The sequence below is a fragment of the Brassica rapa genome, chromosome A01, assembly GCF_000309985.2.
Source record: "Brassica rapa cultivar Chiifu-401-42 chromosome A01, CAAS_Brap_v3.01, whole genome shotgun sequence".
NCBI classification, from domain to species: Eukaryota; Viridiplantae; Streptophyta; class Magnoliopsida; order Brassicales; family Brassicaceae; genus Brassica; species Brassica rapa.
Window position 1 is genome coordinate 18,035,424 of NC_024795.2, and position 24,486 is coordinate 18,059,909.

Consider the following 24,486-nt stretch of genomic DNA (forward strand, 5'->3'; position numbering starts at 1 on the left):
AAAAAATTCGGAATCTTGGCATAAGTGAAAGTTCTAGCAAGAGAATCAACTTTATTCAACTCAAACCATGCTAAGAATATGGTATTCTCAATGAGTTTACGACTGATCACTGCTTGCATCTTGTCTTTCCCTTTTGAAAACAACATGTTGTTTCCCAGGCAAATGAAAAGTTTTATTAATAGATAAAGAAAAAGAAAAAACGAAACATCAACTTCTAAACACCAGAAAGCTTAAAACAGAATCAAATAAAACTTCAATATAGAAAAAAATCCAAATTATTCCAAAACACTGCATCCATAACCACCAAACTTCAGCAATTAGAACCGTCCCAAACTAATTCTTTTTCGATTTTTCCACCTTGACAATCTTGGTGCACAGTTTTTTTGACGATGAGGATATGTCAGGTAGATCACCATCTTTGCGTTTGGAGAACAGGGTTGAACAACCTTCAGAAGTTGTTTGACTGTTTGGATCCGACTTTGAAACCTAAAATAATGAAAGTGCACACAAATTCGATGTCAAGTATAATAAATATATACAAATAAAAATTATAAAATCAATATATAAGAAATTAACCTCGCCACCAGAGGTCATGGAGGATTCTCTGCTGAGAACAGAATGTGATTCTGTTTTGAGAAGTTTATCTCCAGACCAGATTGCAGCCACCATAAATATATCAGAGCCGTTGGTCACATTATCATTTTTCAAAGAAACTCCAAAACAGAAAGATTGGCCAGCTAATTCTTTGATTGGTTGTGGCAAAACCTCTGGATCTTCAATCTAGGTTAAGTAAATAATAAGAACATAGTTAGCCAAAGAAACAAAGTTTTGAAGAAACAATATAGGTATGATGTCAAAATCATATAATAATGTTAAGCATGGTTCAGAAGTACCTCATCATATGATCCACCCCATAAATCAACAGCTTTACAATCGACTATGGCCTCAGCTTCAGTATCCAACAGCATTAACTTGCATGTACCTGAGTCATCTTGCACAACAATATGCAGTTTGTATCTGTACAACAAAAAACTCACATATTAGATTTAGTTGATTTGTTATAGTAAAATATTATTCACAAATACATTCACAAAAATGAAACTCAATCTATGGGTAAACTTACTTTGGAGACACGTTTGTAACATTACAATGGCAACGTCTACAATACCATAAAGGTTTATCTGCCACCGATAAATTCGCTGAACCATCCCTAACAATTTGATCGGCACGTTTGTTACACCTGTCATGACCAAAATAGAACTAGCCCCAATCTGTATCTATTGTTTCAATAGAAACAATGAGTTTGCAGCTTTCAATCTACAAACATAATACGATTTAGATTTAAATAGGTGACTATATAGGGGATATAAATGGTTTCAAATTATATAATTGTACAAGTAATTATACCTTCATGGCCACCAATATTTCTGAGATTGATTTGACATCAACTTCATTCCAGTCCACCTTTGGAGCCTTGATTGTCTTACTGTTGGAATTTTGATCGAAAGGAGTAATTGCAATATCATTTTGTGGCAACCTAAGTCAAAACAATATAATTATTAGTCAAGACTCAATGTTTTTCTTTTAAATACAACCAACATAGACATACTTACATGCTTTTGAATGTCACGACTTCAGGCAAATCCGGATTGATCAGAACCAATGATGCATCAAATGCGTTGGTAATCTGAACTTCTCCTATAAGAAGAAAGCAAATAGTATTATTAAGAGTATTTGAGATGATTAATTTAATCATTCGGAGTTTCATTTTCATTTTAAATTATTTGTATTACCTTGATAAAATCCGATCTTTGCAAATCTTATAACCAAAATCATATTTGGGTCATTTGCTTCTTGAACATGAGATTCAATTTGTTCTGCATATTTTCCCCACAGACAACATGCAATAGTCTCACCCCTAATACAGTTAAGGTGTTCAAAAAATAACATAAATAAAACATAAATTAAAGATAAGCTGCATGGTACAAAAAAAACAAATTACTTGGTGTCACGTAGACGAAATTCAACTTTCTTCATGTTATTTTACTTCACTTGAACAGTTTGAACGTCTTTAAGGCTCTCAACTTGACCGATTACTTCTGCAATTAGTCACAAAGGAAAAAAATGTTGGTACATTATAATTAAAACATTATTGCAAATACATTCAACTTTATGATAAACTTAACCGATCACAAATAAAATAAATGTAAAATATAGATTGTAAGATAAACTTAACCGATCAAAAAGTGTGATTTAATACTCCTATTACCAACATCGTCAAAACTTGCAAATGAGAAGAACATATCATCGCAATGGAAATCTGAATCCTTAATCTTACTGTCGCCTATAATAGACATCTTGTAAGCATGGTTGGTTGGTCGGTATTGACCAGTTGCATTTGTGAGCAAAAAGTTTGTAATCAAACACCATACTCCCAAAGGCAAATCACGTTCAACACGAAACATGTGATCATTCTTGCATGAGCAATGAATCTTAGTACCCTAAAAATATGAAAAAACAGATGTCGTTAATCTTATACATTAAATAATACGATATAAAACATTACAAATAGAAAATTTTAGTCACCGTTTCACTGCTAAGATCATTTCTAGAGAACGACTACCATAACTGGTATGTTGTTTCCAGGAATGAAGCAACTTAACCTGAATACACCAACCAGTTTTGTATGGTTTGACATTACTGACCAAGGTTACGCTCTTGTTTGAAGATATTTCGAAGTGGTTTAGTTGTGAAAAACAGTTGAAGCACGTCCAGTATATATATAGTGGTTATTAGATTTTTTGGTTTCCTAGATATTAGGTAACTAAATTACTTATATCTTTGTGAGTTAGATAGTGAGATTGTATGACGTGATTTGTGTAACGAATATGAGATCTAATCATTTCAAAATATATTACGTGATTTTATAATAGTTAGGGATGAGAGATCTTAGGACGATTAACTTATAAAAATTAAATATAATAATCTTAAAGGTTAGGATCTCAGAACAATTAATTATGTTTTAGTATATTCTGTAAAATGCGGTATTTTACAAATTTAAATCACAACAAAATGTTTTCACAATTAAAATAAATATGTTTATAATTTTTTTTGAACTTATATATACGATCAAACAATATATAAATTTTTGGAACTTATATATACAATAATTATATAAATCAACCTTTTACTCTTAAATACAAAATCAACCTTCATCTAGAACTGAAAATAATTATATCCATATGTTAATGCATCAAAATATCACTGTGAAACAAAATATTCAAATGCATAATACAAATGCTGAATTATCTTGGTGATATCAAGAAGCATGCATCAAAGAACGAATAACTTTTGCGTTGAAATGACAACACAGATGAACACAACCTTTTTTGTCTTGCATGTGTACTCCACCATCAGGTACTATCACATCAATTACAACCAAGCATCTTCATAAGTAAAGCCCTCCAGCATTGTTAGAAACATCAGCCTGAGAAAAAACGACATGAAAAAAAAATTGCATTCAACAAAGACACTAAAGTGAAGATGGGATCAGATAATTCAATCAACAATTACATTAACATTTCTGATTCCTCCGACTATGAAGACTACTCAAACTCAGATCCCACCAGTTACTTCAGAAACATCAGCCTGCGTTATTTTGTTCCTCAACCTTTCGAAATGCTCACTAAGCACGCTAAGTTCAAGGAACTGTGCTTGGAGAATGACAACCCTGAGGCACACTATATTGAGGGTATACTTCAATACTTCGTCTACCATGATAAACACAAAGGCATTTTTCATATACGCCATTCAACCACTCTCAACAATAAAAATGGTATGTATCTTTACGGTTTGTTAATGCTTGCCTTAGGTCATTATCAAAAAGGTAAAACGTATTTGGACAAACTCCAATGGCAAGAAAAACTATCAACCTCGGATCATTGCTGGGAAAGTGTCAAGAACTCACTGAGTTCAATCCCTGCAATTATTAAGGACCGATATTATCTAAATATGGTCAACTTTAGGCAAATAGACTGTCACAGTGCGGTCTAGATAATATGGCTGAAGTATGCAAGCATTGTTACTACTTCAAAAGGCTTAACCAATTTGTTGAGTTTGGTATTGATCAAGAGTAAAAAAAGAAGAAGAGTTGTGGAATAACATCATCTGTGCACGCATGTAGAAATAGTTATGATTTTAACATGTTTATTTATCTATTTCTTCTGTTTTGCTAGTTTGCTATTTTGCTTGTTTTGCAAGTATCCTTTCGTATGTCATTTTCTTATGTTTTGTAATATATCTCTTTGATGGTATGTAAAAGAATATCGTATGACAATATGAACTTTCTTATGTTTTGTAATATATGTCTTGTTGAAATGTCTATCAAACTCCAAATCACATGTTGTAGTTAATAAGATAAAGATAAAAGAGATTCCACTAAGGATGTATATAGCAATTGGTGAATAAGATAAATGTAAATATTTTTTAATATGTTATGGTACCAAACATGTGGTTAGTAAATTAAAATGTAAATCCTTTTAATAAGTGAATCATTCACGTGAATGTGACAAAAACAAAATATAAATCATGCGGAGGATAAATGTTTTAATATGTTGTTACCAAATGGTTAGTAAATGAAAAGATTAATTAAAAGGTTTAATTAGATGGTCCTACTATGACTTTTTATGGTAGATAAAAATGGTACTTCTCTTTTAATAGAGAAAATGTCATATTCTTTTTGTTACACATCATCATTCAACACACATTTATTTTTTATCCACTACAATAGTCTTGTTGAATAAAATTCAACACTCTATTTTATTAATTAATAATTATTATTTTTTATATCTAAATCATATAAACCTAGTCTCTTTTTATAGATAATTTAAATAATAAATTTTAGTATAAGAAATAAAAATAAATTATTTAATTTATAATGAAATTAATTAGTTTTAAATAACTAAGAGAATATCAAAATATCAAAAATCTTTAGAAAATGACATGTATCGTCGGTGGTCCCCACTTTCTTGTTATTCAACATGTTGAATTTTCTCAACACCAATTAATCCACATCATCAAATTTCATTTTTCAACACCTTCATTGTATGGATTCAACTGTTGAATCTTTTATTCAACACCTCCATTGTACATAGTCTTATGAATCCATGTTTTCTTTATCCATTTAATTCTCTTTATATGTCTCATGAAGAAGAAAAAAAATACTCTTTCCACACCTATTAAATCATCATATTTAGTCCTTGCTTCTTCTTTTGGAGATCAACAAATTTATATAACTTCTCCATGAATTAGTTTGTTCTTTAGACCAAAAACTTTTCTTCCCACAAAAACCTTTTTTACGTTTTTGTAGTTTCCCCAAACGGACTCCAGTGACTGATTTTCTGTTGCCTCTAGTTGCTTGATCTTTGGCCATTCACGAAATGTGGTGTTGAGTGTAACTCCAGTGAACGGTCTTTTTTTACACGGAGAAGACCGTTCGTATTATGAAAAAAAAAACAGAAAAGAAAATCTAAAAAAAAAACATCTCGATCTCCATCTTTCTCTGTGAGAAAGGCATTATAATGGAGACAGTCAGATTATGCCGAAATAAATGAAAAAAAAAATTTCTTGATTGTGTTTTAATGTTAAAAGTCCATAATATAGGATAAACTAAGATTTTGTTAATGTTAGTTTGAATTTTGTGTGACATCATATATTCAGTTTTCTTTAAATACTTAGTGGTTATGATTTGAAAAAGGAAATGATAAGATCTCGTGTTTGTTCCACAAGTGTAGGCGTAAAAAAATGATTTTGTGCTTATCTACTTTATAATAGGTGTAAATGTAATTAGTTATAAGGAAATTATAATATATTAGATTTTAAATTGATGATTTTGTTTATGATATTTTGATTTGTACCAAATAAATAGGAAAATTTGCAGATTTGCTGGATTTTGTTGTTCGTTTTGAATTTAAATGTATTCTGTTTTTATTTGTTGTGAAATTGGATTTATAAAATAATTATAATTATATCTTTATTTTTAGATTGGAATGTCTTTACAAATTGTATATAAAAAATCATTAGACATTAGATGGTGGTGAAATTTTTTTTTAAAAAAACAGATGTTAATTTTTTTAAAAAAATTAAAGAATTTGTTTGCAAACATACGTTATGATTGTGCTTATTTTTTTATATTGCCTGGGAACTATGGTGGTAAAGGAAAACATGGTGTAGTTGGGTAATTAACAAAAGCGAAATTGGGTTATATGACAAGGAAGAAAATCCTAATTCACCAAGTAACCAATTTTCCTAACTTTTCTATACACACCGTCATATATATATAATAATACAATATTGTTCCTTCTTGCAACTGGCGTAACCTGCAGGAAAAAAATTAAAATATTAATTATTATGTATAAAAGTAAATTGTGGTTTAATTGTCTTCACATCTTCCCTTTTTACTTATCTTGGTAACTTCATTGAAGTTGAATGGTCTCCGACACCGAATTGCTCCACATCGTCACTTCCGTCGGGTTCATCAATTTTTTTCTTTATTCCTCAGTGGTTGCAAGCCCCCGTTCAACTACTCTTATGGAATTGTCGGACACACGACGTCGTCATAGTTGCAGCGGTGAATAGTGCGAACCCATACCCATTCCAATTCTAACCATCGATTCTTCTTAGATCTCTTCAATTCTGGTACATTCTCAGGTTTTAACCTTCGATTTTCTTCATCTCCTGTTATGTTATTACATATTTGCGCTATAGGGTACTCTTTTAGTAAATTTACAGTCTCGTTGACGTTGGATGTCGTATCTGCTTTTCTGGAACGAAGTTCCCCAATTGATTTAGGGGTTGGGGTTTCCCCAGTTATTCTTAGTCTTTGTTAAATTTGAATTTTGTTTTTTTAGCGGATATACATAGCATATGGTGTAGTTATATAGTTTATTGTATGGAATAGTATCTGCGATAGATAGGTTTGTCTGTGTTGACATAGTATAATATCTTTCATTCCTATTCTATTTCAAATGGCATAGGTTAGCATGTGTGTGAACAGAGTACGAGATCATCCATTACTATTCTATTCGACATAGTCTAATATAACTGTATGTAAACATATTTTATTTGAAATAGAATTGAGAGGTTGCTATTTCATTATTTTGTATTCCATTCAATTTATTTGCACTATAAAAATTCATATCTATATAAATAGAGTTGAGTACTATGTCCTAACAGTGTTTACCTCCTACCTTCATCCTTCAGATCTGACATTGACGATTTAAACCTTGCGAGTAGATTGTTTGAGACATGCTTTGAACCCACTGGAAAAAAAGTGTTAACAACTATTTCAACTTCTGTCATCGTCACGCCCATCCGCGCACGTGCGCTTCTACATAACACAATTATTCTGTTAGAGCACCTATTATCTGTTTCTATTATATTTTGATCATGTAAAATGAAAAGTCATCTTATTTGCGTTCCTGCTATAAATTGGAACGTTTAATATCACCTTATTTTGCTTCTGAATTCATACAAATTTAATACTTACGTATTTTGATATATGTGTTGGGGTTTATGTTTTCGTGTAGGGTTTAGTGATGATTGGATAGGGTTTAGTTTCTGGAATATTGGGTTCACCGTTGAGAAAGCATTACTTGTTTCTATTATGTTTGGATATGGAATAGAACATTTCGGCATGTTATAATTTAATATAACATAATATAATTTAATATTACATATCATTATGTATTTCTTAGATTTTGATATATGAGTTTAGGGTTTATATTTGGGTTAGGGTTTAGTGATTAGAATTTAGGGTTTAGGTTTTAGATGATATGGAATAGAACTTAGATGATATGGAATATAATTTTCAGTGCTTATGTATGTGATCAATAAAGTTATACGTGGATGGCTTTTTCTTCTTTCAAAAAACCACAACGTTACTTACGTTATAAATTGTAACTGGCAACCTATTACAGGAATGGACAGAACCGGATAGAATGTGTACAAAAAGTCTGACATTAAATTATGTCAAAATCAATGATAGTTACTTAATTTCACATTGAAATATGGCTATCTCACCAATAAGCCCTTAACAAAATCGATGTGGTCCTTAAAAAAAAAAAAAAAATTGATGTGGTCCTTAAAAAAAAAAACAAAATTGATGTCTAAGGCTTTTCTTCGTTTTTAATATAATGGTCGTTAAAAAAAATCGATGTGGTTTCCTTATTTATAGGTCGTGGAGTTATTTTAGGAAATGTGGAAAATACAAGCTATTTTAAGGTGAAACTAATTAAATTCTCAGTGGTATATGACTGTAAATAAATTGAAAAACTAAAGGTTATTTTATAAGTGTACTTCTGTTTTAATAAAGTAGATGTACATATAAAATCATGTACACATGTACATATAAAATCATGATGTACCTTTTTGGCAATTTTATTTAATGAGTGGCATTTTAGTAAATATATCTTCGTATTCCCCAAAATTTTTAGGTTTCCTGCAATAATTATTGCGTCTGCCATTGATTTCTTTAATGTATTTTTTATTCTTTTGCGTTTTAAGTGTAAATTACACTTCAAGATTGCTGATTTATCACATCTAAACTGATTTCCAACTTTAGATTATGAAATTTTGTGAGATTTGGCCATTGTTGCTCGAGCTTCATCATGCAACTGAAGCGACGACCACTGCAGTCGATTCAACCACCACGGCTATTGTCAGAGTGAAACCAAGATAACTTGCAGAGAAAAGCTGTTCTGATGATTTTGCGGTGAAGGAGAGGCGACGGCTTGTGCTTGAGCTTGGCTGAAGTTCGTCGGCGGTGACGGAGGAGGATCAGGAAGAATGGTGAAGAGGAAGCATAGATGACATGATGCACCACAAATTGAGATATCTAGAGCTGTAAACTGGGCTCTCTCGCGTCCATTAGCCCATATTCATTTGTCCATTTATTGTTTGTGGATAGAGAGTGACAATGCCCATTAGAAATTAGTTCATTAAGGAACAGACCCACTAACACCCATGTTTACATGGACTGTCATTGGGTCCATAATGAACTATATAAGAAAAATGAAATTTCAATTTATAAGCCTACAAATATAAATACAAGTTCATAAGACTAAAATTTATCTATAAATTCATAAGTACAACAATACATAAGTTCATAAGTGCAACAATTCCGGTTTTGGCGAAAAACTCAATTTTCGGTTTTGGCGAAAAACTCAATTTTCGGTTTTGGTGGAAAAACTCGAGTTTGCGGTTTTAGCGGAAAAACTAGAAATTAAGATTTTAGTAGAAAAATCCGATTTTGCGCTTTTGACGGGAAAACTCAAATTTTAGAAACCCTAGCTTTTTGTGATCATTGGACCGACCACGTCCATGTAGTCCAAATCCACTAATGCCCATTAGCCATTGGTCTTGTGATTCTTGTCCATTTATAATTCACAAGGATAAATGAGTGTCACCAAATAGACCCATTTATATTTGGACATGGACAACCAATGGACAGCCAATCCATTTGACAGCGATAGAGATACCAAGGAGCGAAATGTGAATAAGAAGTTTTTTAGTTTAAAATTTGTGTTTGTCTGTTCCATAAGAAAAAAAAGAAAATAATCAACTTAAGAACATGGTAGGACCACTTTAGTTATATAAATGACTTTAGTTATAATGGTTTGGTTTCTAGTCACAAAAAACTACCCCATAAGCGGGAACTGCCTTACCGTGTAAATAAAACTTGGAAAATGCCTTCTAGTGTAAATGACCGGATTTGGATCTTTAAAATAAATAAAAAATAATATTAAAATATATGAAAATATAAACAATAATTTTATAATAAAAATGTTACATAACGTCTATAATTATTTCTATATATACTATTATAAAATGAAAATATAATAAATAAAATTAATTTTAATATATAGATATTATTATTTTTGAAATAATTATCAATAAATTACGGATCCATATATCCGGACTAAAAATTCAAAATATCTGGATCAAGATCCGGTTTTGAAAGATCAAATATTTTATTATCCGGATCCGGCCTCTCCGGATATCCAGATTTTCCTTTACAAATTTTAAAATTTTAAATTTTTAAATTTTAAATATTCAAATTAAAAAAAAAAACAAAATATTACAAATTTCAAAAAAAAAAAAAATATTTTGGTTATTTTCTTTTTTGAGTGCTATTTTGTAAAAAAACTTAAAAATGACTATTCGAGAGAATTTACATGACAACTAAAGTTATCAATTAAATTGACACTAGGAACACAAATTATCAGTTTGCTTGGATACTATGGTATATTTGGAAAGGAATAAATAATAAAGTTTTTAGTAATTTGGATATGGATCCTAAGGATATTCTTAAGTTGGCAGAAACGGAATCTACACTCTGGACAGAGGCACAACTTTTGAATGAACAGAAAACGGGAACACAGGTACATGTTACGTCTCTTCCGTCAATTCCCGGTCGATGGTGTTTTACAGATGGATCATGGAAAGAGGGTGATATTTTCTCTTGTCAGGGTTGGTTCAGTACTTTAGAAGGATTTGAGGAACTGTTGGGAGCAAGGAATGTACGGGCTACTCTAATTCCCTTGCATGCAGAGATGGAGGCGCTACTATGGGCTATGGAATGTATGAGAAACTTACGACAATTTCAGGTTACGTTTGCAACGAATTGTTCTCAATTGGTGAAGATGATTTCAGAATCAGAAGAATGTCCAGCTTTTGCAAGTTATTTGGAAGATATTAAGAATCTGAAAGAGAGTTTCATACGATCAGAGATTATTCATGTGCCAAGAACGCAAAATACGAAGGCGGATAAACTAGCATGCAGTGTCAGGATACAACTGTCTTTCGTCGTTCACATGGATCAACATCTCCCAGATTGGTTTATAGGGTCAATGTTGTTGACCAAAAAAAAAAAAATCTTTGGTGGAAACCATAGCAGGCCTGAGTTTATAGACTTGGGCTTGTTCTCTAATCATTTGGAGGTATCAAATGACTCGTTCTGACCCATGTAGAATCTCTACGATTGATAGTAGTTACCAAATTCGCATTAGTATCTTCCTCACTGGAATTGGAATTGTCTCTCAACAGATTCGCAGTCTGAAAAATCATCAGCGGTGTGGATAATGGCTCTATCACGCCTCTCATCGCGATCTAACATCATCTCACGCCCCCTCTCCGCCGCCTTCCGCCGTTCCATCTCAACCGACACCACACCGATCACAATCGAGACCTCGCTTCCTTTCACCGCTCACCTATGCGACCCACCCTCTCGCTCCGTCGAATCCTCCACCCAAGAGCTCCTCTCCTTCTTCCGCACCATGGCTCTGATGCGCCGCATGGAGATCGCCGCCGACTCGCTTTACAAAGCGAAACTAATCCGAGGGTTCTGCCACCTCTACGACGGCCAGGAAGCCGTGGCCATCGGGATGGAGGCCGCGATCACGAAGAAGGACGCCATCATCACGGCCTACCGCGACCACTGCATCTTCCTGGGCCGCGGGGGGTCGCTGTACGAGGTGTTCGCGGAGCTTATGGGGAGGCAAGACGGCTGCTCGAGAGGGAAAGGTGGGTCGATGCATTTCTATAAGAAGGATTCGTCGTTCTACGGTGGGCATGGGATCGTCGGTGCTCAGGTTCCGTTAGGCTGTGGGATTGCTTTCGCGCAGAAGTATTCCAAGGAGGAGGCGGTGACGTTCGCTATGTATGGCGATGGTGCTGCCAATCAAGGGCAGCTTTTTGAAGCTTTGAATATCTCTGCTCTTTGGGATTTGCCTTCCATTCTCGTCTGCGAGAACAATCACTGTAAAACGCTCTCTTCTTTCTTTGTTTGTATGATCTTCTGTTTGGTTTCTTATTCATGTGTTTTGTGTAGATGGGATGGGAACTGCTGAGTGGAGAGCTGCCAAGAGCCCTTCTTACTATAAGCGTGGTGATTATGTTCCTGGTTTGAAGGTTAGCTCTTTGTAAACAACTACCTTGTGTACCTTAGAAGTAGTGTTATAATGAAGCATTTTTAGATATAAAGTCTGTAACTTTCGTGTGTTTAAGTCTTACAATCTTTGAACTTACAAGTAAGACAATATAGGTTCTTACAAGCTCCTCTTTTCTACTACTTCTGGTTTACTGATAAGTAATTGATTTTCATTTGCATTATATATATACTACAGTTTTTTTGGAAGGATTTACTGTGTGTCTTATGTAGCTTTAATTTTGCTTGGCCTCTTGTGTGAATTGGCGGATGGATTAGTGTCGTTTCCTGATTTCACATGAATTGCTATAGTTTCCTTGTAGAAAATAGGATGTTGCAAGTATGAGCAGCTTCCTACTATACAGTTTTCATTCATTGTCCTATTAGTTTAAACCTGAAATGCATTTGGTGTCTTGTAATTTGTTTTTGAGTTTGATTGGATTATTTTTGGACGAGCAGGTAGATGGTATGGATGCGTTTGCTGTCAAACAAGCTTGCAAATTTGCTAAGGAACATGCCTTGAAGAATGGACCGATAGTAAGCTTGACTCGCATTTTCTGTTTTTTTTTCCCTTTGTCTGTCACGTTTTGTGGATTCGCTTTGAGCAGTATCTAATCTAGCTTTTCCTTTTGGGACGTTACATCATAGGAGGAAGTTTCTTTTCTTTCCTTTCCTTTCCTTTTGGATTTTCTAGTTGAAAGTTACAGTCACTCAGTTCCTCTTTGGGTACTAAATTCCATTATCTGAATATTGATGGGGGATACAAGTTGGTTAGTTATTTGTTCTTTTCTGTATAGTTCTCAGATTTTTTTATTTACGAAGAAATGACTAACTGATTTTTGTATCAGTGAACATCTTAGAACCTGCACTTACGGATATGAAATAGTAGTAGCTTTTGCCTTGCCAAATTTTCTAGTGCTTCCTTGATTCATCGTTTCTTGTATACAGATTCTTGAGATGGACACGTACAGGTACCACGGTCACTCTATGTCCGACCCTGGGAGCACATACCGTACACGAGATGAGATATCTGGTGTGAGACAGGTTCGTTAGTCTCTTTTAGTTACAGTTTATTGGCCGAGGACTTGGGTCACTGTGAATCTCAACGTCTGTGTGCTTATTTTTATGACCTCAGGAAAGAGATCCAATTGAGAGAATTAAAAAGCTGGTACTATCTCATGACCTAGCAACCGAGAAGGAGCTTAAGGTATTTTATCTTTAGGATCTTCGTTCTTCACCAGCCACAGACATACCTGGTTTATGAAAAATGTTGTTTCTTGCAGGACATGGAGAAGGAAATTAGGAAAGAAGTAGATGACGCTATTGCCAAAGCTAAGGTAAATAATAACCGTCACATTTGATCTTCAAAGCTAAGGATGAGAAACTTACGGTCAAATGTCTTTCAGGATTGCCCAATGCCAGAGCCTTCTGAGCTTTTTACCAATGTGTATGTGAAGGGATTTGGCACCGAGGTACTTGCTAAATTACACATTCTGCCATTTCAGTTCTCCATTATATTCAATGAACTTCCTTGTTGACTTTTTTTTTTAATCTTTCTGTTGGTAGTCATTTGGAGCTGACAGAAAAGAAGTCAAAGCTGCACTTCCATGAAGCTCTTGTTGTTAAACCGCCACGTGGTTTGATAGGAAGCCATGAAATAAAAATGTTTTTTTTTGGGCAGTGTTTTGTGCTCTGTTCAAGGCCCCCTTTGCGAGTTTTAATTTCCAAGTATCTCTTACATACATAAAGAGCATCATGTGATTCTTGTGAACCTTTGTGTGTGTGTATTTAAGTTTGCTTCCGAGTGTTCTCGATACAGACGAAAAATTTGAAACAAGTTTTAATAGAGTCCCTTGTTCTATCAGATGTTTCATTTTCAAACACACTTGGAGGATGTCATCATTGCTGTTTGCTGCACTCCAAAAATAGAGTTTTTAAAAGTGAAATACATACAAAGACCAATTGTCACTAATCTTCGTCTTCCAAAAAAAGAATCAACAACAAAACAAGTAAAATCATAAGAACCATTTTCAAATAACCCAAAGAATCTTTTTCATTTTTGAAACCAACAAGCTTCCCTAACATGTATATACATATAACAAAAGCAAAGAATCTTTCTTTTTGTTATCAAGAATCTGAGTCTGAGTCGCTTGAACTGTACCTTGAATGCTCTGACATGAAATTTGGAGGCAGAATCGGAAATCTAACAGCGTTTCTTTGTGGTGCCGCAGCGCTCGGTGTTGTTGCTGCTGTTGAACTCGATGCTCCTGCCACCGTTGCTGCTGGTCTCTGCTTCCGTTGAATCCTTGCGATCTCACTACATGCGGTATCAACCATCCCTAAGAAATCACGGATTATAACAAACAGCTGAAACAGGTTCCTCTCTTTCAATGCACCACCAGCTTGGTAATAATTCGTTGTTTTTTTCACCAAGTCCATGATCCTGAGCTGTTCCTCTGTAATAACTCTCAGTTCTTCCTCTGCAGATTCAAAGAAAGATCTCAGCTTTGTCAAACACCCATCTTCTTTCCCTTTGCTTTGGTCTAATAGCCTTTTTGTTTCTTTCAACCTGGTCCCTAAAGCCAAGGTCGTGGCTAGAAAAGAGTCATAGTCGATTCCTGCTGCTTTCTTCACATTGGTGAACTCTGAACTAAGGCCACCAATAATTGGTAAACCTAGCTTTATGAATTCAATCTCTTGTTCTTCTCTAGATGCATCTGCAATATCACCACCGGAGATCTTACTCATCGCAGCTCGTTTTCCCTCGGATCTTACAACTTCTTCAACAACAAAGTGAAGCAAAGTAGTTTTCCCATCAACACTCTTCACATCTGACAGTTTTCTTAGAGCTGTCAAATTGAAAGCCTGAGCATTTCCTCGAGCGGTTCCAGCGTTCATTCTGTTACCTGCTTTCAAGATTGCCTCTAGAAGTTTCATGAAAAGCCCACGAGCACGTAACTCGTTGCATGCAGATTCAAGTGTCTGTAAAGAGCCCTTCTGTTGAGAAACCTCTGAGCCGTAGTTGATCTTGAAGAGCATGACGTTGAACCTGTTAAACGCTGAAGGAACTGCTCGTAAGATGTGAAAGAGTAGAGATTCTGCATCAGCAAGTTTCGTAGGGTCGCCACTGAACTCTATGATCTCTGTCTGTTCTTCTGGCGTTGGAGCTATTCCGGAAAGCTTCTCAAGGGTATCAGTATCAGCATCATGGCCTTCTGTTAACAAGTCAATGATCTCTTCCTTAGTCATTCCCAAAGATTTAAGCACAATTGCTTTGTTCTGAGATTTCCTAGGATCAAGAATGTAAGTCTGGGTGGTTGACACAGTCGGTTTCTGGGGTACAGTGTTAGCTTCACCAGGCTTTCGAGCGCCAACGTATCCAAAGAGAGCCTCCATGAGGTCACCATCAAAGCTAAACCAAAAAACAAATACATATATTCATAAGAACTCAGACATCCTATAAGAGTGTATATAGACTGCAAAGATTTGCTTACTTGAAAGAGCCACCATCGATCCTATGCCAAACCATTGAGTGACTTGCATCAGGATTAACCTTATCCCAATGTAAAGGCTTGAGCTTCGGCTGCGCTGGATCATCTTTGGTCAAGGCAGAAGAACTCTCAGCTGCCTTCGTCGGTCCTTTCCCATTACCTGGTGGTTTAGGTGGCCCAGTTTTGGACATTGGAGGCGGTGGCGGGGGCCCAGGTGCCTTCTTACCGGGAGGAGGAGGAGGTGGAGGTGCCTTCTTAGCGGGAGGAGGAGGAGGTGGAGGTGCTTTCTTAGCCGGTATAGGTGGTGGAGGCGGAGGTGGTGCCCCAGGAGGCGGTGGAGGTTGGTTAGCTTGAACATGTGGTACGGTTTGGTTGACTGTAAGAGGCAGCGGAGATGTAGAGGAAGACCCAATTGGTGCCGGGAATTGACCCGGAGGAAGGGGAATTGCAGGGGAAAGACCGCTACCACCAGTGGGAAATGAGCCGTGATTGACTGTAAGGGGCGGTGGCATAGTCGAAGACGAGGCAGTAGCCAGCCCTAATTGACCCGGAGGAAGCGGGAGTGGCGGATAACGACCGCTACCACCACCGCCGCCGCCGCCAGGAGCTTGAAATTTGGACTGAGATTGCTTTCCATAATCACTAAATCCGCCTGTAGAAGAAGAAGAAGGCCGTGAAGGCGAAGAAGAAGAAGTGTAGGAGTATCTCCCTCCTCCTCCTCCTTCTTCAACACTCTTACTCAGATCTCGAACTTCTCCACCTGAAGATAAAGGAGACTTGTTCTTCTTCACATGAAACGAAAACGCCTCTTCAATCGATTCATCTCCCTTCCGATTAGTGCCCGATCCTCCTTCTTCTTCTTCTTCTTCTTCATCTGCCCCAGTTCTTCTAGATCCACCATCTGGTTTACCTCGTCTCCTAGGTTTAGGAGTTTTCCCGCTAGTTTCAAGCTCGAGAAGCTTCTTCCAGTAAATCACGTCTAAGCCTTCTTCATCTACAATAACTGCCTTTAGATTACCATCTATTCGCTCGAAATCCTCCGGGAACAGAAACCCCCACGGAGAAGGCGGTGCAGGTACCGAGTCGTATCTGACTCTCTCTTCTTCTTCTTCTCCTCTCTTCCCGCGATCTGAGTTCCGACCTCTTAGTTTGTCTTTGATTCGCCTCCGTGAACTACTCCCGTTCTTCCGGAAAAGGAAAGACATCCCCGGCGCTTCTTTACCGGACCGCAGCTTCTAGCAAGTCACAAGGTTCTTGACGATTTTGACAACCAAGAAACGTGTTGAATGGTTCGATGAACATGACTACCATTTTCATGATTTTACACATTTATGATTTCTCTTTTTCCAAAAAGAAAAGAAAAAAATAAAAATAAAAATAAAAATAAAACTTTTTTTCGTGAGATGAGGTCCAATGTCAAAAGCGTGGCTGCTTTGGGTCGCCTTTGACGCGGGGGCCTAGACTAGGTTAATTTCTCATTTACGTAACGCGGACGTGTGTGTGACCAGGTCTTTTGTGTGATTAGTAAAAATATGTTTTACCATGTTTTGACTTCTTTCATCTATAATTTCGGCTACGCGTTCACTTCTTTTATGTCTTCTTATTAATGCACTGCATAATCTAATCATAAAATATATTTATATTCATTCATACTGCCTTTTTTAAAACCTACCCAAATAATTCTTGCCAGTGTTCTACAACCAACCTGTGACTTTGTTGTTTGATAATAAATTTGATTTGATACGGTTTGGTAATGTGTGGATGTTCTCGAAGACGCCGAAAATAATCTGGACCAGAGAGAGGTTGAGATGTAAATGTGATATTCGAATGTTTGACTTTATGATACCGATGTTATCATGTTTGCTTATCGATATCAGATCGGGAGTTAGAGATATAATATTTAATCTTTATGTTCTCATCCAATATGCAAATCTAAAAAAAACATCTTGTAACTCTTATAACAATTGGAGAATTATGTTCATCCTGAGGATATACCATTCATAAGGAATTTGACAATAAGTTCAACTCATCGTCGTGATACCTTCTGCTGGGACTTTACAAGAAATGGTCAATACACAGTCAAATCTGGATATTGGGTGGCTCAGAATCTATTAAAGGTAGCGGAGGAAAATGATGTTTTAGAGCCAAGTATTACAAAGCTCCAAGCCTTTGCGTGGAAATTGAAGGCTCCTACGAAGATATGTCATCTTATATGGCAGTTGTTAACTGGTCATGTGGCAGTAACGAGGAACTTAGTTAGACGTAATATGAGGTGCGATAATTATTGCCCAAGATGTGGAGAAGTGGAGGAGACCGTTACACATGCAATTTTTGAATGCCGGCCAGCTCTTCAAGTATGGTCTCTATCATCTACTCCGACAGGTCCAAATATTTTTCCGGTTTCGAGCGTCTACGCAAATATGGATTATCTATTCTGGAGGAAGAATAGTATCATTAGGCCAGAGCAAGATAGAGACCCATATCCCTGGATAATATGATACATTTGGAAAGCTAGGAATGAAAAACTCTTCAGGGGAATAGATAGAGATCCATTGGATCTAGTTAGACATGCAGAGAGTGAATGTCAAGCTTGGTTTGATGCTAATGAAGTGGTACAACCTGTGGCACACGATAATATAAATGAGGAACCCCAAGTCGTACGCTTGGGAAATATTTGCTTGTTAGATGGATCTTGGACATCTTCTGCTAACTTTAGTGGAAGCGGATGGGCATGGATGGATAGTTCTGGGAACACGCAACTTATGGGAACAAGGAACCTTCCCCGACGCGAATCAGCCTTACACTCGGAAGTAGAAGCACTGCGGTGGGCGATGGAGAATATGCTACAATATTCGACCTGCCAAAGCTTTGGGACAGACTGTAAGGAACTAATTGCAATGGTAAAAGACCCTCAGGCGTGGCCAAGCTTTTCGACAGAATTGGAAAGGATAGAGACGCTACAGATATGCTTCCCAGCATTCAAAATCTTCCACGTTCCACGGACGCTCAATCGGACTGCTGATTTTTTGGCTAAGACTGCTAGATCTTTTTATAGGGAGTTACATTTTGTTGGTTGTTCTATTCCGGTTTGGTTACCCAGACCACCTCAAGTTTGAGTAATAGAATGGCCTTTTGACGTCAAAAAAAAAAAAAAAAAAAACTCTTATAACAATTTAAGAATATAGTCGACACTTAACTTACTATAAAGTGACGATCTTTATATTTTGAAGATTGAATAAGACATAGGTTTTTATATTTTATTTTAAGATGTGTTGGCATTATATTTGCAAAATGACAAAATCCAATGTATCATATGCTAAGGATGAATAAAACCGTCAAAGATTACCAAAAGGGCTCATGTAAATACATTTAGTTAATTCGTATAGTGAATGTTAGTGTTATATGTCAATAAATTTAATTTATAATTTTTTTATAAAAAAAAATATATTAAATCAATGATAATTAATTATAATTTATGAAATAGTTTCTAAAAGTTTTTAGATATAAAAAAATTAACTCAAAATATTTAAAATTATAACTAATATTTATACTATTTTATAGTATAGTGGAACGTGTTATAGTTGATATTTTTACAGTTATAGATTTTTAAGCATCAAACATACAATATATTAATCAGATACGAAAATGCTTGACATACACTTTAAAATCTATCTATATATATATATATATATATATATATATATATATATATAAGAGTGTTTTACTCTCTTCTTAGAGCGCCACCTAGGATCCATGTCATAAAGTCGTTCAATCTCGAGCTGACACGTGTCCTTGAAGAGTAAAACTCGGCGTTTCATTTAATCTGATTCAGAATGGGCCTGGTCGTTCAATGTGTGTTGGGTTTTTAATTTAGAAACTGTATCCGGTCCAGGTTGCTTGAGATCACAACCCTAATTCTGATAGATCGAGACGAGCTTCATCTCTCTTCTTCGTGCGGCTACGACTCGGTGACGTCTTAGCTTCTCCTCGCCATCTGAAACGGTCCGAGTTATGGCTGTATCGAAGCGCCTCTTCAATTCCCTCATTAACAGTATCTATTCACTTCTCTCACAATCTCTCATTCAGTGGATATCCATTACATTGATTGAGTGAGTCTTCGACTATTTCGACTATAAATATGTAAGTTTCATACCCTGGGAGTCATCACTTTGATCATTTCAATCATTGCATTTATAAGCTTTCAGAGACAAAAATGGTTACCTCCGTTATCTTCTTCTTTGATTTGAAGATATAACCTGTCTGATTCTTAGGTATGTTCACGTCTTAGCTTCAGTTCTGTTCAGATGTTACAGAAATTTTTTTTCTTTTAGAAAGTTCAAAGCTTTGCTTGAAATTGAAAATTTTGGTTTTATGTTTGGTTCTTGGTGATGATGAACTTCTCTGTGTACCTTTTGTGTCTTCTTATCAGATGAGTCCTTTAACAGCCTTATGAATCCAGTTTAAGATAATTTAGTTAAAGTGACTATTAGTTATTAGATGGTAACCGCTACATTAGTGATCTTTCATGACCCAGATCATACGTATCTGTTTTATAATAAACGCCGCGTTGAAAAATGTTATATTTGTTCTTACTCAGGTCTGTCCTATATGCACAAAGACTCTTTATAGATAAAAGACTAAGTTTTGTAGTGTTTATAAATAACTGGTTGTGATTGTTTTGGTTTTTGCAGATGGATTTAACTTCTTATAATCAGAACCTGATACCTTCAGAACCTGATACCTTCAGAACCTGATACTTAAGGAAAGAGAAGAAAAGAAACTGAAAGAACAAGCTCTGCTCTTCCACCGAACCCAAGGTAATTAATTTCTCATGGAGCAAATGTATGGGCATTCTTTTTATGTTCGTGTGCAATGCAATTGTTGTTTCTGTGAAAGTGCAGGAACTGAAAGTAGCACTTGAATTGAAACACGTACGTGTTCTCCACATGAAATAGCTGAATATATTGTGGTTCCTTTTGTATTTAATTCAGCTTGAGTTATATGTGTGTTTAAGACTTTTAGTGCAAGTTGTTTTCTCTATTATGTTATTGTTGTAAACCTGTGATGTGATCATCTTTGATCAATAAGTTAGTACAACATGGGTTCAAAATTTATTTTGAATGTGGTGTAATATATTTGAAACTGAATATTTATTTGAAACTTTGAACAATTGAGTACAATTATTTCTAATAGGTGAATGGAAACCGACATGTCAGCGAATTATTTAAAGAATTATAAATTCTTTCATAACTTTTGTTTAATTAACATCTAAACCAAATTTTTAACACATTTTATAAAAAATATTCCATAAATATTTATTTACTCCATAACTTTTGTTTAATTAACATCTAAACCAAAAATTTAACACATTTTATAAAACAATATTCCATAAATATTTATTCACTGGTTTATTTTGAGCACAAAATACTTTTTGTCAGTTGATTAAAAAATCAATAATTTCTAAAATCGTGAATAAAATTTTAACACAATTTTATAAAAAAATAAAAGTTTAACTTATTTTTTTAACAATTAAACCAAATATTTTAACACTATACCATATATATTTGATAAATATGTATTTAACCATGTGTATGTTTTGAACCAAAACTAATTGTCAATTTTAAAATCATAAATTAAAATTTCAAGGCATTTTTAACGATAGACAACAAAAAAATATGGTTATACGAATATATCTGATAATTTTATATGCAGTGGTACATTTTGAACACAAAATACTCTTTGTCAATTGAATACAAAATAAAAATGTTTGCCGAGTTACCAAAATTAGTAAACATCTCTTACAAATGCAAACCTAAAATACAAACAAAAAAATCATACAAAAAATAATAACATAGATCACAAATAAATTATATTCCGCCCGTAGGTCGGACCGACCCTAGTTATATAAAAACAAAAGTTAGAAGTGCAAGACATATTAAAAGATTTATTACTCCGTTTCAATTTTAGTTTGTTAAAACTAAATTAAATTACGAGACAGAACAAATAAATGAATTTTTATATTTTGAAACTTTGATTACTATCTACTTATTTATATAAAATTTTAATTTGATTATCTTTTATATATTATTTGAGAAGCCTTACAACGTTTGAACTATGTCATGTGTAATCACTAGAATGATTCTAAAAGCTGTTAGAAAATAGGTTGGTTAATCTAAGCATAGCGTTCAAATAATTGGCATGCAGCTGTTAAGAAACTTTTAATAAACTATTTTTCTGAATGTCTAAGTAGATTTTATAAAAGTTATTCTAGAAAAATTATTTTGTTTCGATCCAATTTTTAGAATATTATTTTCCAAAAATTAAATTTGGTTCAAAGACACAATGCATAATCTTTCAATTCTATGCAGTTTCACATATTTAAAAAAAAAATATTTTTATAAGTTTACAAGAAAAATATTCTTAAATATATACTTAAAAAATAAATTCAAAATACATAATCCGCGCTTAGCGCGGAGAGAAGATCTAATGTCTATAAAAGTTAGGTACAAAAAAATTTGCTTAGTTCCACCTCTATTATACGACAAATGTTACAAAAATGATTGTTGACTACTAAAGTATTGGCCATCACATGGCTAACCATGCAAACTAAATTAATGTATACCTAGCAACACAAAATATATATTATGCATGGCAACATCCCTCAACTTAATGATGTTATGTAGTTAACATCAAGAGTTTGATTTCATTCATCCAAAAATTGATGTGGATGTCAGAGACCGTTTAAATCTCCCATTTTTATCAATTAAAGTATAATGTACCTTACGGTAATTTAACTAAATACGAAAGCTATATAAGATATTACTTAATTTTGGTTTTTAATTATTTGATCTGTTTTGTTATTAACTCTTAATAAAAAATTTGTGATTCGTTTGATTAATTGTGTGATATATGCTTATTTGATCAATTTTTATTATAAAATTGTTCATGTCCATTTACTGACTCTAACATTTTATTTGTTTGATATAAAATTAATTAAATTAATGAATTATTTTATTTATATGTTTATAAACAAAAATTGCATCCATTTAAAAATGTATCAAGTAAGTATATATCACACAATTAATCAAACGAATTACAAAAAGTTTATTAAACTTTCATAAGAAAACATATTAAAATAATGAAAAAACCAAAAAACCAAAATATCTTATGTACTTTCATATTTATTATAAATGAAAATAATATATTTATATTTTTTTAAATACACTAAAATAAAAATGTTATAACACTACTTATCAAAAATGTCAAAACATATTGATTTTGTAAATTAGATTTTGTTAAAAATATTCTTATGCTTTTAAAATGTGGGTTAAAATCTCATTTAGTTAAATTACGGTCGGGTCGGTCATATTTTAATTTGTGAAACGAGATACTAAACAGTCTTTGACATCTATATCAATTTTTGGATGAATGAAATTAAACTCGTGATATTAACTAAATAACATCATTAAGTTTAAGGATGTTATCATGCATAACATATACTTCGTATAGCTAGGTATACATTAGTTTAGTTTGCATGGTTAGCCATGTGATGGTCAATACTTCTTGTAGTCAGTAATCATTTTTCCGTTTACAATGATTTAATCCAAAGTTGAATAACTATGTTTCATCAAAAAGGATCCCATGGGCTGAGAGAATAACGTAGAAATGTTATGAAAGTTAGATACCAAAAGCAGATAACTAAAGGTCTAACTTGATTGATTCACGAAGACGAGTCTTGTTTAAAAGGCAAGTACTAACCAAAGTTTCATCTTCATTGCCTTTTCTTTGGAAAGTGATTAAAACATCCTACTTCCTAATATTTTATTCTTACTACCCCTTTATTTTTCTCAGTACTTTATTCATAAAAAAAACGTAGTCGATTATCTATACCTAAAAACCGAAGTTAAATGAGAGAGCGACTGAGAGACAGAGATATTTCGAGAGAGAGATTAGGATTCTAAGAGAATTTCCAACATGGAATTTCATTTTGAGGGTGGGTTACTCTAACAAGGAACCTCAAGTAAATCTTTATATTATTTTACATATTACATTTTACTCCTTCATCTTAATAATTAGTTATAAACACTAAACTTTTATAAATAAATAATAAATACACAATAAAATGGAAAAAATAATATTTATAATTCATATATAGATACTTTTGTTTCATCAACTTGTTTTTTTAAAGTGCATCAATTAAAGAACGTTTATATATCTTTATATTCTTTTACATGTTACATTTTACTCCTTCATCTTAATAATTAGTTATAAACACTAAACTTTTAGAAATAAATAATAAATACACAATAAAATGGAAAAAATAATATTTATAATTCATATATAGATACTTTTGTTTCATCAACTTGAGGGTGGGGTTACTCCAACAAGGAACCTCAAATAAATCTTTATATTTTTTTACATATTACATTTTACTCCTTCATCTTAATAATTAGTTATAAACACTAAACTTTTACAAATAAATAATAAATACACAATAAAATGGAAAAAATAATATTTATAATTCATATATAGATACTTCTGTTTCATCAACCTATTTTTTTAAAGTGCATCAATTAAAGAAAAGAGTTACGAAATGGTTAAACAACATATACATAATATTTAGATAATTTAATTTAAATTGTAACATATTTATGTATTTTATGTATCATTAATAACATGTATGTAAAAATATATTTGAATATTTGGTCAAACTATATTTATACAGATTAAAGTAATAGTATAGTTATACGTAAGTTAGAAAACTAGAAGGACCAAAATGAAAAGTAATTAGTGTTTTGACAAACTGAATAGTCGAACCTCAAATTTGTGGTTTCACTATTCAAACCCTCAAATTTTGAGGGTTTGAGGTGCTGTTGGAGCGTCAAAACCTCAAAATTTGAGAGTTTGAGGGCATGTTATAGATGCTCTGACAAAGAGATGTCTAGAGAGACAAATAGATTCTGACAGTGTGAGAGCGATTGAGAGAGACATAGAGATTTTGAGAGGGATTGA

The 24,486-nt window shown here is 33.8% G+C and overlaps 3 protein-coding genes and 1 long non-coding RNA gene across 5 annotated transcripts; 2 read left to right on the top strand and 2 right to left on the bottom strand.

Moving 5' to 3' along the window:
* Positions 1-333: 333 nt before the first annotated feature.
* On the bottom strand, positions 334-3,810 carry LOC103829624. The gene is made up of 10 exons (XM_033275952.1): positions 3,634-3,810; positions 2,270-2,501; positions 2,048-2,099; positions 1,794-1,918; positions 1,614-1,698; positions 1,408-1,537; positions 1,216-1,277; positions 894-1,017; positions 577-780; positions 334-486 (listed from the first exon to the last, which is right to left on the bottom strand). Exons 1-10 carry the CDS (start codon positions 3,808-3,810, stop codon positions 334-336), a joined length of 1,344 nt encoding a protein of 447 aa, XP_033131843.1.
* Positions 3,811-11,138: 7,328 nt separating this feature from the next.
* Positions 11,139-13,594, top strand: LOC103829344 (pyruvate dehydrogenase E1 component subunit alpha-1, mitochondrial). Its single transcript, NM_001301966.1, is given in 8 exon segments — positions 11,139-11,817; positions 11,888-11,967; positions 12,443-12,520; positions 12,932-13,027; positions 13,119-13,190; positions 13,267-13,320; positions 13,390-13,455; positions 13,550-13,594. Coding segments are annotated over 8 exon segments (1,170 nt in total).
* Positions 13,595-13,912: 318 nt separating this feature from the next.
* LOC103829333 (formin-like protein 7) lies at positions 13,913-17,601 on the bottom strand. Its single transcript, XM_009104996.3, has 2 exons — positions 15,478-17,601; positions 13,913-15,395 (listed from the first exon to the last, which is right to left on the bottom strand). Exons 1-2 carry the CDS (start codon positions 16,677-16,679, stop codon positions 14,111-14,113), a joined length of 2,487 nt encoding a protein of 828 aa, XP_009103244.1. The 5' UTR covers positions 16,680-17,601; the 3' UTR covers positions 13,913-14,110.
* A 1,120-nt stretch (positions 17,602-18,721) lies between these two features.
* Positions 18,722-20,651, top strand: LOC103829353. Of its 2 annotated transcripts, XR_625533.3 has the most exons (3): positions 19,247-19,614; positions 20,166-20,291; positions 20,376-20,651. It is a non-coding gene; the product is annotated as an uncharacterized LOC103829353 (long non-coding RNA). The 2 variants fall into 2 exon arrangements; XR_625531.3 differs by having other exon boundaries at positions 18,722-19,614; positions 20,166-20,644.
* Positions 20,652-24,486: the final 3,835 nt, after the last annotated feature.